General features: G+C 39.2%; 1 protein-coding gene across 3 annotated transcripts in view; it reads right to left on the bottom strand.

Moving 5' to 3' along the window:
- Positions 1–14,523, bottom strand: part of CR2 (complement C3d receptor 2) — a 49,341-nt gene that overhangs the window by 20,298 nt on the left and 14,520 nt on the right. For 2 of the 3 annotated variants that reach the window (XM_070384610.1, XM_070384611.1), the window contains exons 3-16: positions 13,628–13,727; positions 13,119–13,204; positions 11,240–11,638; positions 9,459–9,635; positions 9,274–9,376; positions 8,571–8,656; positions 7,088–7,477; positions 5,284–5,472; positions 5,096–5,195; positions 4,798–4,880; positions 3,695–4,102; positions 2,088–2,264; positions 1,907–1,997; positions 1,553–1,629 (exon numbers count right to left, since the gene is read on the bottom strand). In XM_070384610.1, coding sequence (XP_070240711.1) covers positions 1,553–1,629; positions 1,907–1,997; positions 2,088–2,264; positions 3,695–4,102; positions 4,798–4,880; positions 5,096–5,195; positions 5,284–5,472; positions 7,088–7,477; positions 8,571–8,656; positions 9,274–9,376; positions 9,459–9,635; positions 11,240–11,638; positions 13,119–13,204; positions 13,628–13,727 — 2,466 coding nt within the window. The remainder of the gene's footprint in view (positions 1–1,552; positions 1,630–1,906; positions 1,998–2,087; positions 2,265–3,694; positions 4,103–4,797; positions 4,881–5,095; positions 5,196–5,283; positions 5,473–7,087; positions 7,478–8,570; positions 8,657–9,273; positions 9,377–9,458; positions 9,636–11,239; positions 11,639–13,118; positions 13,205–13,627; positions 13,728–14,523) is intronic. The other variant, XM_070384612.1, reaches the window with a different exon arrangement.

Genomic DNA, 14,523 nt, shown 5'->3' with positions numbered 1-14,523 from the left:
TATTAAAAAGCAGAAACATTACTTTGCCAAAAAAGGTCCTTCTAGTCAAAGCTAGAGGGCTATGAGGGCTTCCCTTATAGCTCAGTTGGTAAAGTATCTGTCTGCAATGCAGAAGACCTGGGTTCAATACCTGGGTCAGGAAGATACCCTGGAGAATGAAATGGCAACCCACTCCAGTATTCTTGCCTGGAGAATCCCATGGACAGAGGAGCCTGGCAGGCTGCAGTCCATGCGATCACAAGAGTCGGACATGACGGAGCAACGAAAGAGAGAGAGAGAGTCAAAGCTATAGTTTTTCCAGTAGTCATGTGTGGATGTGAGAGTTGGAGCATAAAGAAAGCTGAGCATCCAAGAATTGATGCTTTTGAACTGTGGTGTTGGAGAAGACTCTTTCGAGTCCTTTGGACTGCAAGGAGATCATATCAGTCAATCCTAAAGGAAATCAGTCTTGAATATTCATTGGAAGGACTTCTGAAGCTGAAACTCCAATACTTTGGGCACCTGATGCAAAAGACCCTGATGCTGGAAGGACTGAAGTCAGGAGAAGAAGGGGACACCAGAGGATGAGATGGCTGGTTGGCATCACCTACGTGTTGGACATGTGTTGAGCAAGCTCTGGGAGTTGGAGATGGACAGGGCAGCTTGGCATGCTGTAGTCCATGGAGTTCCAAAGAGTCGGATATGACTTAGTACTGAACTGATATGAATAGGTCAATAAACAGCACAGAGGAATAGAATTAAGGTTTTTTGAGATGGCTTATCTTTGTGTTGTGATGGTATGGTAGGTTAGCCAAGAATTTTTATTGTTTACTTAACATCTACTTTTTGCTAGACAATGTTCTCATCCTTAATGTAGGGATAGTAGCATTTAATTATAACAACTTTGAGGTCTGAAATCTTATGGCAACATTACAGATAAGAGGCCTGAGTTCAGAGAAATTACATAAATTGCCCCAAGTCAATAAGTAGAAATAGAATCTGAGTTCAGATCTCATCTCAGTCCTCTTTCTTACCACTAAGCTAGTATACCCAGACTTAAGGATGATGGTTCATATACTTACTGACTTCATTACTCTTATTCTCCCAAATCACATAAGAGAATCAGTAGTTAAATGAGTTCACATTAAGTGATTGCTATGCTTTGAGTAAAAGAGGAGACAACAGAAAGCAAAACTGTGCAACTATAACTATTGACAGAGAGAAAAGAATGGAATCTAATATTCATAATCCCATAACATGTCTAAAACAGAAATCTCATAGGAAGCTAAAGTGAAAGTGAAAGTGAAGTTGCTCAGTCGTGTCCGACTCTTTGAGACCTCATAGACTGTAGCCTACCAAGCTCCTCTGTCCATGGGATTTTCCAGGCAATAGTACTAGAGTGGATTGCCATTTCCTTCTCCAGGGGATCTTCCCAACCCAGGGATCAAACCCGGGTCTCCTGCATTGTAGAGAGACGCTTTACCATCTGAGCCGCCACAGGAAGCTAGATCCTCTGTTATTCATATTCATTGATCTCACATTATTCTAGATCCCCTGTTATTTTTCTACTTACCTTTACAAAGACGAATTTCCATAAACCAAGGAATTGTGCCTTGACACTGCTGATAGACACTTTCACCCAGTCGGTACCTAGGGACAAAGAGTCAAGACATTTTGTTATCTGTGGACCATTAGCCTAAGCAAAAGCTATTGGCTCAATAGCACATATTACTTTCAGGACAGGCAACTATAGGAACAAAAATGTAGCCACCAGGAGCACAACCCATCCACTGAACAGCATAGTCTCCATTAATGGAAAAACAGAGTGATCAACATGTCCACAAACCCATGAAGAAGGTCTTTGAGATAAACTCTTAACACAGGGCTTGCAGTGTAGCTACTGTAGTCTGAGATAGTCCTCACTTACCCTTCATCACAAGTAGAGTTAACATCTGGTCTAATAAATTGGTTCTTGGGTTTTTTAAAGACTTGCTTTCCGACAGGTTCACATTCTGCCACTAAGAAAAAAAAAAGGAGAATGAGAAATCAACTGAAGGCCATTTCAAAACCAAAAAAAAAAAAAAAAATCAAAATTCAGAGCCTGGCACCTTTGCATGTGGGAGCAGTGGGCATCCACACTCCATCAGGGGTACAATGTATGGATTCTTCTCCCACCAGCTCATAGCCAAGGTCACAGCTGTATTTTATGGATGTCCCAGGGTCAAAGCGAACCCTGTGTCTGTCTTCCTTCTGCCCATTGAGGATTTTAGGAGGGGCTTGACAATCTAAAAGAAAGGCAGATAATTTTTCTTATGTAAACAACAGAAAAAACTGAGCCAAAGATATTGATATCAATGCTACAATGCCATTCTGGTGGCAGTTGTACAGTACAGCCGTAATCTTGCAGCCCAGTTTTGGGTAACTTTAGGTCAGTGGTTATCTTTTTCTTTTTCTTTTTTTTTCTGCATTTAGGCTGCTGTAGATTGTTTTCCATTCCAACTGAGTGCTCCAACTCATTTGCTGTCTCTTCCTGTTTTAAGGAACCCTCTTGTATGCTTCTAATGGGAGATTCTGATCTATCTATAGGGTGGGATTTTGCTGAAGTCTCTTTTAAGAAATCACTGTTAAGACAAGCAAACATTTTCTCCAGTTTTTTTTTTTTTTTTTTCACTTTAAAGAAAGGGACAATTTAGTGATCCCTAATGTTTTTCCTCCAAGGATACTTCCACAAAATGAATGGTAGTGTTTTAAAAGGCTCTGTATAACTGATATTCACTATATTTGATGAGGGTGGGCTTCCCTGAAAGCTCAGCTGGTAAAGAATCCACCTGCAATGCAGGAGAACCCGGTTCGATCTCTGGGTTGGGAAGATTCCCTGGAGAAGGGATGGGCTGCCCATTTCAGTATTCTTGGGCTTCCCTGGTGGTTCAGATGGTAAAGAATCTGCCTGCAAGGTGGGAAGATTCCAACCCAAGGATGGGGAAACAATGGAAACAGTGGCATACTTTATTTTCTTGGACTCCAAAATTGCTGTGCATGGTGACTGCAGCCATGTAATTAAAAGACACTTGCTCCTTGAAAGAAAACGTATGACCAACCTAGACAGCATATTAAAAAGCAGAGACATTACTTTGCCGACAAAGGTCTGTATAGTCAAAGCTATGGTTTTTCCAGTAGTCACATATGGATGTAAGAGTCAGACCATAAATAAAGCTGAGCACCAAAGAATTGATGCTTTTGGACTGTGGTGTTGGAGAAGATTCTTGAGAATCCATTGGACTGCAAGGAGATCCAACCAGTCAATCCTAAAGGAAATCAGCCCTGAATGTTCATTGGAAGGACTGATGCTGAAGCTCCAATACTTTGGCCACCTGATGTGAACAGCTAACTCATTGGAAAAGACCCTGATGCTGAGAAAGATTGAAGACAGGAGAAGGGGATGACAGAGGATGAGATGGATGGATGTCATCACTGACTCGATGGACCTGAGTTTGAGCAAGCTCTGGGAGTTGGTGATGGACAGGGAGGCCTGATGTGATGCAGTCCATGGGGGTCACAAAGAGTCGGACATGACTGAGTGACTGAACTAAACTGATACTTGGTATAATTGAGGGGACTGGAAGCTGGAAAAGGTCCTGCTGAAGTCCATAACACCTTCTCTAATGTTTCTAAAGAAGAAATCAGTAGCATTTATTCTGAACATTGGAATACCCACCCTTTTCACAGACTGGTACTGACGGTTCCCATGTGCCTTGGGCATTACATCGGACTGCCCTGCTACCCTTCATGGTAAAGCCAAACATGCAAGCAAATACCACAGTGTCATTATAGGAATATTGATCTCTCTGCCCAGATGATATTTGGCCTCTTGGGATCTGAGGAGGTGGACACAAAAGCTCAGAAACAGAAAGTTCACAGCGTGGGGCAGGTCCGCTCCAGGTCCCAGTCTTCTGACTATCGGTGGTACAACGGATAGTTCTCTCCCCAACGAGGATGAAGTTCACTCCTTTCTCTGGGCCTGGGTCACAAGTGTAACTGACTGTGCTTCCATATCGAAAGATCACTGAAGAGGTGCCTGTATGTCTTCCATTGAGTATAGGAGGAGGTGATGGGCAAAGAATTTCTAGAAAATTAGAGAGATAGTTGACAAGATTACAGCTGTACTATCAACAAAGAATGTCTCCGGTGTTTCTAGATGCCACTCTCATATCCTCGGTTCAGGGACAATAGTGTTTGAATCTGTGATGAATCTGTCAAAGCAGCTATAGCAAAATAATTCAGAAAGTATGATCTAAAATTTTGTTCCTGAATATATCTACTTTGCTGATCCTTTTATTTCTTTTACCAAGTATATAATCTCCATTATGTGCATGGCCTGGATGGCAATTGTACATAGCTTTCAGAGAAAAAAATGCTCAGGAACCCTGTTTTACCTGAGTAAGCAAAGGATAAAGAGATAATACAAGGATGCTTCAGTGAAGAATATATCCCTTAAAATCTAAAGATTTCTTCACAGCCTGTGCAAGTCAGTGAAACTTTGAGCCATGCTGTGCAGGGCCACCCAAGATGAATGGTCATGGTGGAGAGTTCTGAAAAAATGTGATCCACTGGAGAAGGAAATGGCAAACTACTTCAGTACTCCTACCTTGAGAACCCCGTGAACAGTATGAAAAGACAAAGATCTCTAGAGGAGATCTTTGTTCTATAAGATCTGTGTAGTAACAACTAGACAAAAAACTTTCAGTTAAGCTGAGGAGGCAGTGTCTTGCTGAACCTCTGGCCAAGGAGCAAGTTACAAACTACAGTTGCCTAACTTACCTTCACATGCTGGCATCCTGGTCCAAAAAGTACGCTGTCCAAAAATTACACACTGACTAGAAAGTGGTCCTTGTAACCGATACCTGGAGACAAAGGGAGGTCATTCAGAATGATTAGGCAGAATGAAAGCCTCTATTAAAAATCCAAGATAAATTCACTTAATTTGTGGGCACTAACTTCTTTTTATCAGCATTATCTCACAACCTCAAGCTGTCCATCGACCCTCATAGTTTCACAGTTCACACCATGCACACATAAGTCAAATGAATGAAACCCCATTGGGCCTCTAGACACTCACCCTTCATTACAGGAAAAGTTCACAGTTGCACCAACCCCAAAACTAGTGGGCCTCTTTATCTGCCCATTGAGAAATGGTCCTGGAGCTTCACACTCTGCCTCTAAGAAAGCAATCCAAAGATGAGCAAAATATGGCAAGTAACATAATAGCCCAAATTCTTAACCCAGATGATTGTCAATTTAGAGTACCTTTACATGTGGGAGCAACAGCACTCCAGTCTCCCGAAGACAAACAGTGAATGGTGTTTTCTCCAAGAAGTAAATAACCAGGTTCACAACTGTAGGTCACAGTCAATCCTGGAGCAAAGGAGCCAACACTCTCCCCTGTGTGATGCCCATTGGCAATTGTGGGAAGTGAAGGACACTCCAGGGGGATATCTTTACACACACATTAGGAAAAAGGTCATCAGATAACAGTTCCTTCACAGTCTGTATTTTGATTTAGTACATACATCCAAATAAATGATACATGATGTATGGCAAACAGTCATTATTAATATTCAACTCAGTCTTTTAAAGATTAAACAGGTGTGGTTTAATTATATCCATTTTATACTACAAATAGTACATTATATTTTAGTTATACTTTATGAATTATATTTACCATGTGAAAACCTTCAATTACCAAAAAATAAAGTCCATTTTTCACTCATACTCCCATTCTACCCTTAAGCCTATTCTATGCTCCAAAAGTAGCATGCTGTTATTTATAAGATTATCCTGCCAGATATCAGTAATATAGTTTGTTTTTATCCTATATGTGATATATACACACACATTTTTCCTTTGTGTGATGCTCAATACATATTGTTCAATGCCTTGCTTTATTTGTTTAATAATCTATGTCTTTCCATGTCAATACATAGAGGCCTATCTAAGTCTTTATAAAGACTTAATTGTTTTTCAGGCTTCCCTGATGGCTCAGATGGTAAAGAATCTGCCTGCAATGCAGGAGACTTGGGTTCCATCCCTAGGTCAGGAATACCCCATGGAGAAGGGAATGGCAACTCATTCTAGTATTCTTGCCTGGAGAATTCCATGGACAAAAGAGCCTGGCAGACTCCAGTCTGTGAGTCTCAAAGAGTCAGACATGATTGAGTGACTATCAAACACACACACAATTGTTTTCCATGGTCACCTCATTTGTGACTATCTTCAGAATGCCCCCAAGATTTTATAGATAGAATCGTATTTTGATTATTTTGATAGTACAATTTTTGTCAAATATTGCCAGATCCCATAATTACATAACTGAAATTCAGATTTAGAGTTCAAGCAATGTAAGTCAAACAAAATACAAAGAAAAGGAACTTACAGTAGTTCCTGTTCTCAAAGTTGTTGTTCAGTCACTAAGTCATGTCCAACTCTTTGCAACCCAATGGACTGCAGCATACCAGACTTCCCTGTCCTTCACTATCTCCTGGAGTTTGCAAAAACTCATGTCCATTTTCAAAGTAACTTGATTTGAAATGTTATGGCTTAGGAGATGAGTTTGGAATATAGTGTGGATCACTCAGAAAGTATTTATAGAGGTCAAAGGGAATGGCAAATCATTTCTGCCGTACTACATTAACAGCTCTTATAGATAAATTTTAAATCCATTTAGTATGTTTTTGCTTTAGGAGCCCACATTTCTTTTCATTTGACAATACCTTAGATAGACAGTTTAAACTATCCACTTTCCACAGTCCAGACTAACTCTGGCCTCTATCATTGTGAGATATTCCATTCAAATATTAGGTGTGTTCAGTTAGATTTTCCCATTATATTTTAAAATTATTTGCTCTATTGATGAATGAACATTTATATCCCTCTACAACTAAGGAAAAAAAAAATAGGAAACTGTCATTTTCACCCTTTCCCTTGCTTCCTCCCTCCACCCTTACCATTTACACATTCACACTGTTCTTCCTTCAGAATGATCCCAAACTTAACCTGCACAGAAATGGAAGGGACCAAGCTCCTGGCTCAATTTTACTTTCATTCTACTCACCACTCTCACAGGTTGGTAATGGTGTCGGACCCCACCTTCTATTTGCTCGGCACCAAACAGTTTTGTTTCCTTTCATGGTGAAATTGGCATTACAGGAAAATGTCACAGCATCACCGTGTCTGAATGGTGGTCTAGATGTTTTACTTCGGTATCCCCCTGGTACTATGGGTTCAGAGCAAACAGAATTTCTATCGTAATATTCACAGATAGGAGGAGCTTTATCCCAGATTCCATTCACATTGTCTTTACTTATACAAAAAAGACGTCTTTCTCCAATGAGGCGGAAGGCACTCTGACATGTATAGGTCACCACAGCATTATGAGCTACAGGACCAGAATAATAACTACTGCGTCCATTTTTGATAGAAGGAGGGGGGTCACAAAAAATCCCTGCAAAGTAGGAAAGAAAATATGTGGTCACACTGATCATGAAAATAAGATTCAAATTTAGATAAAAGATCCAAATATAGGTCATGTCACTGTTTCAGAAATAGATTAGAAATTCATATAATTTCTTTCTTATTCATACTGACTCTGACAGCTCAGTAAGAGCTGTCCCTAAGCTGCTAAATTCTTACCTTTCTCTTGATCTTCAGCAAAAAAAGCAATTAGGACCAAACAATAACAATGAAACAGAATTTATTGAATAGTTCTGTGTCTAATCAACTTTAATAATGAAACAAAAGGTAAATAGTACATGAAAATAATGTTAATGACGTACTAATTACATGTGTACAATTTGGGCTCAATAGGCCTGGTTTCAAATCCCCACAGTCATTCAATAGCTGCGTGACCTTAGACAAGTCTCACCCTCTTTAAGCCTCAGTTTCCTAATCTAGTAAGAAAGTAGCTGAAAATGACAAGTACAATACCTGGAACATGCTAATTATGCAACACCTATTTCAAGCACAACTGGGGCTATTAAGTATAGAGACCACATTCTGTCCTGTTACAAAAGATACTGCATCCTCACTGCAAGTCAATTGTCTTCTTTTAATGCTTGTCTCCTTTGAAGAAGCCACAGGAAATGGTTTCAAATAATATCTTTTATTTACTTGTCCTATTGGGCATGAAGAATATTAATTGTTTATAGCTGTATTAGTATATGTACACTTTTCCTGAGTGAGTCTCAGAATAAAGAAAAAACTGCCAACCTCTGAAACTTCTGGTTGATTTCCATTTAGCTCCAAGATTTGCTCATCAGATGAGGAAGTGGCATTACCATGTCAGTGCATCAGTGCTATTCATTTTCAGCTGGAGTAACTTTTGAGAGCCTTTATCCTTATACACATAGAATACTCAACACCATTTGTAGTCAACTGAATAAAGTTAGTTTTGGCCTGCATTCTAAAACATACAGAAGAGTGGCATGTATATGTTCAAAGCATACATGTTGATAGATTTTATAATTGATAAATGCATAAGAACAGACCAAAAATCAAGAGGCACAATCCATACTTGATTACTTTTGCTTTCTACTCACGTTCACAGACAGGAAATTTATTACTCCAGAAAACTCTCATTCCTTCTGAGACACACTGACTAGAAGACTGGCCATTTAACCGGTACCTTAAACAATAAGGGGCAGCAAATTATCACCAGAACAAACCAATTCTCCGTTACATGGAAACTAAACACTTCTTTCAAGAGTGTGGGATTAATGGGGTCTATCTTCATAAGAATTTTCCCTAAGGAAAAAGTCCAAGATTGCGAATTAGCTAAGTTATATGAAGACTTCAGACCAGCTAAAAACACAGAGCAAACAGTCCTGATGGTCTGCTCTTTCCTTGAGTTCTTGCTTTAATCTTCAGCATCCAAATGTTAAGATTTTCTTGACCATTAGAAGGAAACAACCTTAGTTCCTAGTGAAGAAAACATCAAAGACTTTGTTTCTTAAGCTCACTTCAAAGAGCCCCTCTTACTGAACCCTCAACATCCATTCAGTCTCCATAAAAGAAATCTTAACTTCTGAGCCTAATCTTTGCTTTTGCAAATGATGAGAGGACAGTTCCCAACTTTGGCTGACCATGCACACATTTGGAGAAAATAAATGGGATTCTTTTAACAACAGAATTCTTAATCATAAAAGGTAAAGAAAAGGAGAGAGAAAATCAGAGGCAAAGAAATGTAACTGTCTTTAAAGATCACACTTAGCAATGACTAGCTATGGGTCACTTTGCACTCACCCTTTATCACAAACAAATGAAACCTCTGCCCCAAGCTGGAGATTAGGAGGAGCTACCACACGACCATTGAGAAGTTGGTTTGGAATGTCATCACATGATTTCACTAGGAAAAAAGAAACAAGGCTGGCACATGAAGAGTCAGGAAACAACTGAGTTTCCTTGAGATGAAATAGACCTTTATGCACCTTCACATTTGGGTACTAGATGGCTCCAGGTTCCCAAGGATGTGCATTGTATAGGATTAGTTCCAATGAGAGTGTAGCCAGGCTCACAGCTGTAGGACACTTCCTGTCCAACTGCAAAGAATTCCTCATCCAATTGGTTATAATTACCATGGTGGGTATGTGGAGGTGGTAGACACCCTGAGAAGAAAACAGGACCGGAGGCCTGTTATTTCTAAAATAAGAACTTTCTTCTCTACAACCTAAGCCAATTTAGGGTTGGCAGGAGTTGGATAAAGGTGGTCATGTCAGCCCTCCTAAGTTTAAGGCAAACACTCTTTTGGGTGAGACAGAGTGACGCTACTATATGTTACATATTTTAGACATGATGCACTTTGCATCTATCTCCTCTGTATCTTGATCTGTGCCAGGAAATATGACCCCTCCTCATCATTTTCCTGTTTTATTTAAATGGATATCCTCTCACTAATACTGTAGCCAAGGGAACCAAACTATTATAATGCCTTTTTTTTTTTTTTTTTAACCACCAAAATATCCCCTTTCTTCCTGGTCCCCACACCATTGATGAAGTGTTTAAGTCTTGGGGAAGGAACTTCAAATGGTGCCAGGTTTTTAGGAAGTCGGGCATTTCTCAATAAAAGTAGGAGAAAGAGGGGAAATGGGGGAAGTGACTCAGTCTTAATTCTAACCTTATTCCATAAAGGCTACATTTTTCAATAGAAGAATGTATAAAGCGTATAGTAATTTGAATCTAATTCTGATCAGTCAATTTTCCCTACTGGCCTGGCTAATGGGATTAAGAGTTAATTTTATCCTCATTTAAATAAAATCTAACTACATACAATTTTAATCATACAAAAATCTTTGATCACTGGCTCTGGTACTATCTGCTTTTTTTTTTTTTTTTTTTAGTGTCTTCTGATTTCCCCTAAATTAATGTATATCTAGCTCTGTCCCAGAATATAGTAAATTTCTCATCTCTTCAACATTTAGATACTACTTTCAAAGTTTACTTTAAAATTTTTTTTCCCACTTACCACATCACCCTATTTAACCCCCCAAATAATATGTAATTATTTTATATTGTTAGGTTGATCATGTTTCCATTATAAAATTATAATTATCTTTTAATTTGTGTCTATCTATTGATTGTGAAAACTGATAAACATATTTTACTATTGTGATTATGCAACTATTATTCACATAATACCACTGTATCATGATTGGTCAACAGAAAATAACAGAATTCTATATCACTAAAACTACTATTTAATAGAAAAACTTGAATTTACTTTTTAAAATCCAGATACATAGAAGAATTATTTTGGATTATTTTTTGAAAAATAAAAATGTCCAGGTATTGCTACTTTTCTCTCCAGAGCTCCAGGTGTGTTTCTAATGTTTAAAAGCAACTGGACTATATAATGATCTCTTACTTTTATCTAGTTTGTTGCACCTTTTCTATTTCATATTCAGTGCTCCCATTTCACTTAGTTTATGTTTTCCAATTTCTCTGTCTCTTTTTTGTTGTTATTGCTGCTGTTCTTTCTCAAGCCTTTATCAAGCATAGTAGAAAAGCTTTTGTACACCTATATGTATGTAGTATTATAATAAAAATATTTTAGAAAATTTATGAATCTTTGCCTAGCTACTTTTAAATTCTTTAACCAGGATATCCAACAACACACACTGTCTTTATCATCCTCTTCTCATAGGTATCCTACATCTATCTCTCCCAAAATCTCATTTTATTTCTAGATCCCCAAAGTTGCAGCCCAACTCACCCTTGAAGCACTTTGGCAGTGGAGGATTCCATTTGCTGTTTGGTTGGCACCATACTGTGTTGCTGCCTTTCATGGTAAAGCCAGGCTTACACTTAAACATCACAGAGTCATTTAAAGAAAATGAACGCCTAAATCCAGATTCCATAGCTCCATTTTCAACTTCTGGAATTGGGCATTTGACTACAGGAATACACTGAGGGGGAGGGCTGTTCCAGATGCCAACTTGATTGTCTTTGCTGGTGCAATATATTGACTTCTCACCCAAGAGGTCAAACAGCTTTTTCCCATTCTGTCCAACATGGCACTGATAAGTAACCACTGTTCCATAGTAAAAGTAGTCTCTATTGCTGCTCTGAAAGTCTCCATTAGAGATGGCTGGGGGTGGCTCACAAGGAATAGCTTTGGCAGTGTGGTAGATAGGAAAAGAGAGAAGGTATTTAAATATTATATCTTCTGTAACAAACACATGAAAAGATGCTCAACATCACTTATTATCAGAGAAATGCAAATCAAAACCACAATGAGGTACCATCTCACGCCAGTCAGAATGGCTGCTATCAAACAGTCTACAAACAATAAATGCTGGAGAGGGTGTGGAGAAAAGGGAACCCTCTTACACTGTTGGTGGGAATGCAAACTAGTACAGCCACTATGGAGAACAGTGTGGAGATTCCTTAAAACACTGGAAGTAGAACTGCTCTATGACCCAGCAATCCCACTGCTGGGCATACACACTGAGGAAACCAGAATTGAAAGAGAAACGTGTACCCCAATGTTCATCGCAGCACTGTTTATAATAGCCAGGACATGGAAGCAACCTAGATGTCCATCAGCAGATGAATGGATAAGAAAGCTGTGGTACATATACACAATGGAGTATTACTCAGCCATTAAAAAGAATACATTTGAATCAGTTCTAATGAGGTGGATGAACTGGTGCCTATTATACAGAGTGAAGTAAGCCAGAAAGAAAAACACCAATACAGTATACTAATGCATATATATGAAATTTAGAAAGATGGTAACGATGACCCTATATGCGAGACAGCAAAAGAGACACAGATGTATAGAACAGTCTTTTGGAATCTGTGGAAGAAGGCGAGGGTAGGATGATCTGAGAGAATAGCATTGAAACATGTATATTATCATATGTGAAACAGATTGCCAGTCCATGTTAAATGCATGAGACAGGGTGCTCAGGGCTGGTGCACTGGGATGACCCTGAGGGATGGGATGGGGAGGGAGTGGGATGAGGGTTCAGGATAGGGAACACATGTACACCCATGGCTGATTCATGTCAATGTATGGCAAAAACCACCACAATATTGTAAAGTAATTAGCCTCCAATTAAAATAAAAAGAAAAGAAATTTAAAAATAAATGTAATATCTTCTGGGAATTTTGTCTCAACTCTTGCAAACCAAACTTCCACTTCACCTACAATTAACCCATATTGCTGAAATTCTGTAAGCTCATCTCAAAGATGGTTCTAAATGGAAAGTATCAAGGTAGGAAGATACATGGAACTGGCCTAATAAAACCTCCTAAATATGACTTAGTCACCAGTCCTCACCCCCAGAGTACAGATAAACTCTTACAAAAGGTACTTAGAGTGCCATAAATTCTGCTTGGATTTAAGCTGGCAGAGTGGAGTCTTGTAGCATATTTTAGACTTGAGCAATTATTCACTGTGAACTAACTTACCATCAAGGTACAGTAAGCGAAAGAAAGGGTAGTGGGATCGGGGGCATGGAAGAAAATAAATCACAGATTTGTGTCCAGATCTGCTCAGAACAAGTGTAACCTTCCTGGGTACTTATTTTGATGTGTAGATGCCCACTTTCCCTCTAGAGGGGGACAAGAACAAAAATTCTACTCACATTCACAAAGGGGTAGGTCCTTATCCCAGGTTACTGTATTGTCTGAGATAAGACATGTAGCAGATGTGTCACCAATGAGTCGATATCTAAAGATAAAGAGATGAGTGATCATCTCCCAGCTGGACATTTTAGAAAAGCTTAGAACTTTTTCCACTGAAAGAATGGCAAAGAATAGAATATCATGGTGAAAGTAATGGTGAAGGACTATGGACATATACATAAGATTCAACAATGTAAAGACAAATGAAATTTGACCTCCTGGTCACTAACACTGAAGATTTAAAATTGGAAGAGGAGTAGCGCAAATTTTTTCTCTTCTAGGGATCCACTCTAGTGGGTCATCCTAAACAGTTCTCCCTGGAGCATATCAGAGAGGTGATTCTTTTTATTTATCCATTTTTAAGGGTGGGTGGCAATTACTCATATCTTTTTTTTTGGAAGACAGATGATTTCCATTGAAACTACTGTTCTAATATCCACGTACTTGGAGATGTCTCCTGCCAACTCACCCTCTGTCACAAGAAAATGTAATTGTTGCCCCAAACATGATACCCTGAGGTGTGTGGACAGAGCCATGGAGGAGTTCTCTAGGAACCGTACATGATTTACCTACAAGGGAGAACAAAACAGAAAAAAAAAAAAAAATCGGGATTGGGATTTTAGGGATTTTTTTCTGCTTTTATTAAATTCCAATATGACTGGACTGGCTGAGCAGCCTACCCATGCTTATACAAAGAACTTTTGGACATTTAGAAAATTTTTATCTTTCAACTCCATAACACTATTTGTTTAAAACCTGTAGTCTATATTTCTAAGTGTGGATGAAAATATTATTTGTGGTCAACCATAATTTATAGTCTCTCAGTTCAGTTCAGTCACTCAGTCATGTCCGATTCTTTGCGACCCCATGAATTGCAGCACACCAGGCCTCCCTGTCCATCACCAACTCTCAGAGTTCACTCAAACTCACGTCCATCGAGTCAGTGATGCCATCCAGCCATCTCATCCTCTGTCGTCCCCTTCTCCTCCTGCCCCCAATCCCTCCCAGCATCAGAGTCCCGACTCTTTGCGATCCCATGGACTGTAGTCTACCAGGCTTCTCTGTCCATGGGATTTTCCAGGCCAAGAGTACTGGAGTGGGTTGCCATTTCCTTCTCCAGGGGATCTTCCTGACCCAGGGATTAAACCAGGTCTCCTGCATTGCAGGCAGATGCTTTACCCTCTGAGCCACCAGGTACTGTAATTTATAGTCTCTCCTCCCTTTTATACTCTGTCAGTTGATGGCAACATCTAGCAAGTCTTGTGGCTTAAAAAAAAAAAAAATTATAATTTCCTTTCTATAGCTCATTATTTACCACCTGTCCTTAATTCAATTGATCATCAAGTTTTCATGACTAGATTTCAG

Source organism: Bos mutus, chromosome 16 (assembly GCF_027580195.1).
Source record: "Bos mutus isolate GX-2022 chromosome 16, NWIPB_WYAK_1.1, whole genome shotgun sequence".
In the NCBI taxonomy this organism is placed as follows: domain Eukaryota; kingdom Metazoa; phylum Chordata; class Mammalia; order Artiodactyla; family Bovidae; genus Bos; species Bos mutus.
Note: the sequence above shows the minus strand (reverse complement) of the source record. Positions and strands in the feature narration are given on the sequence as shown.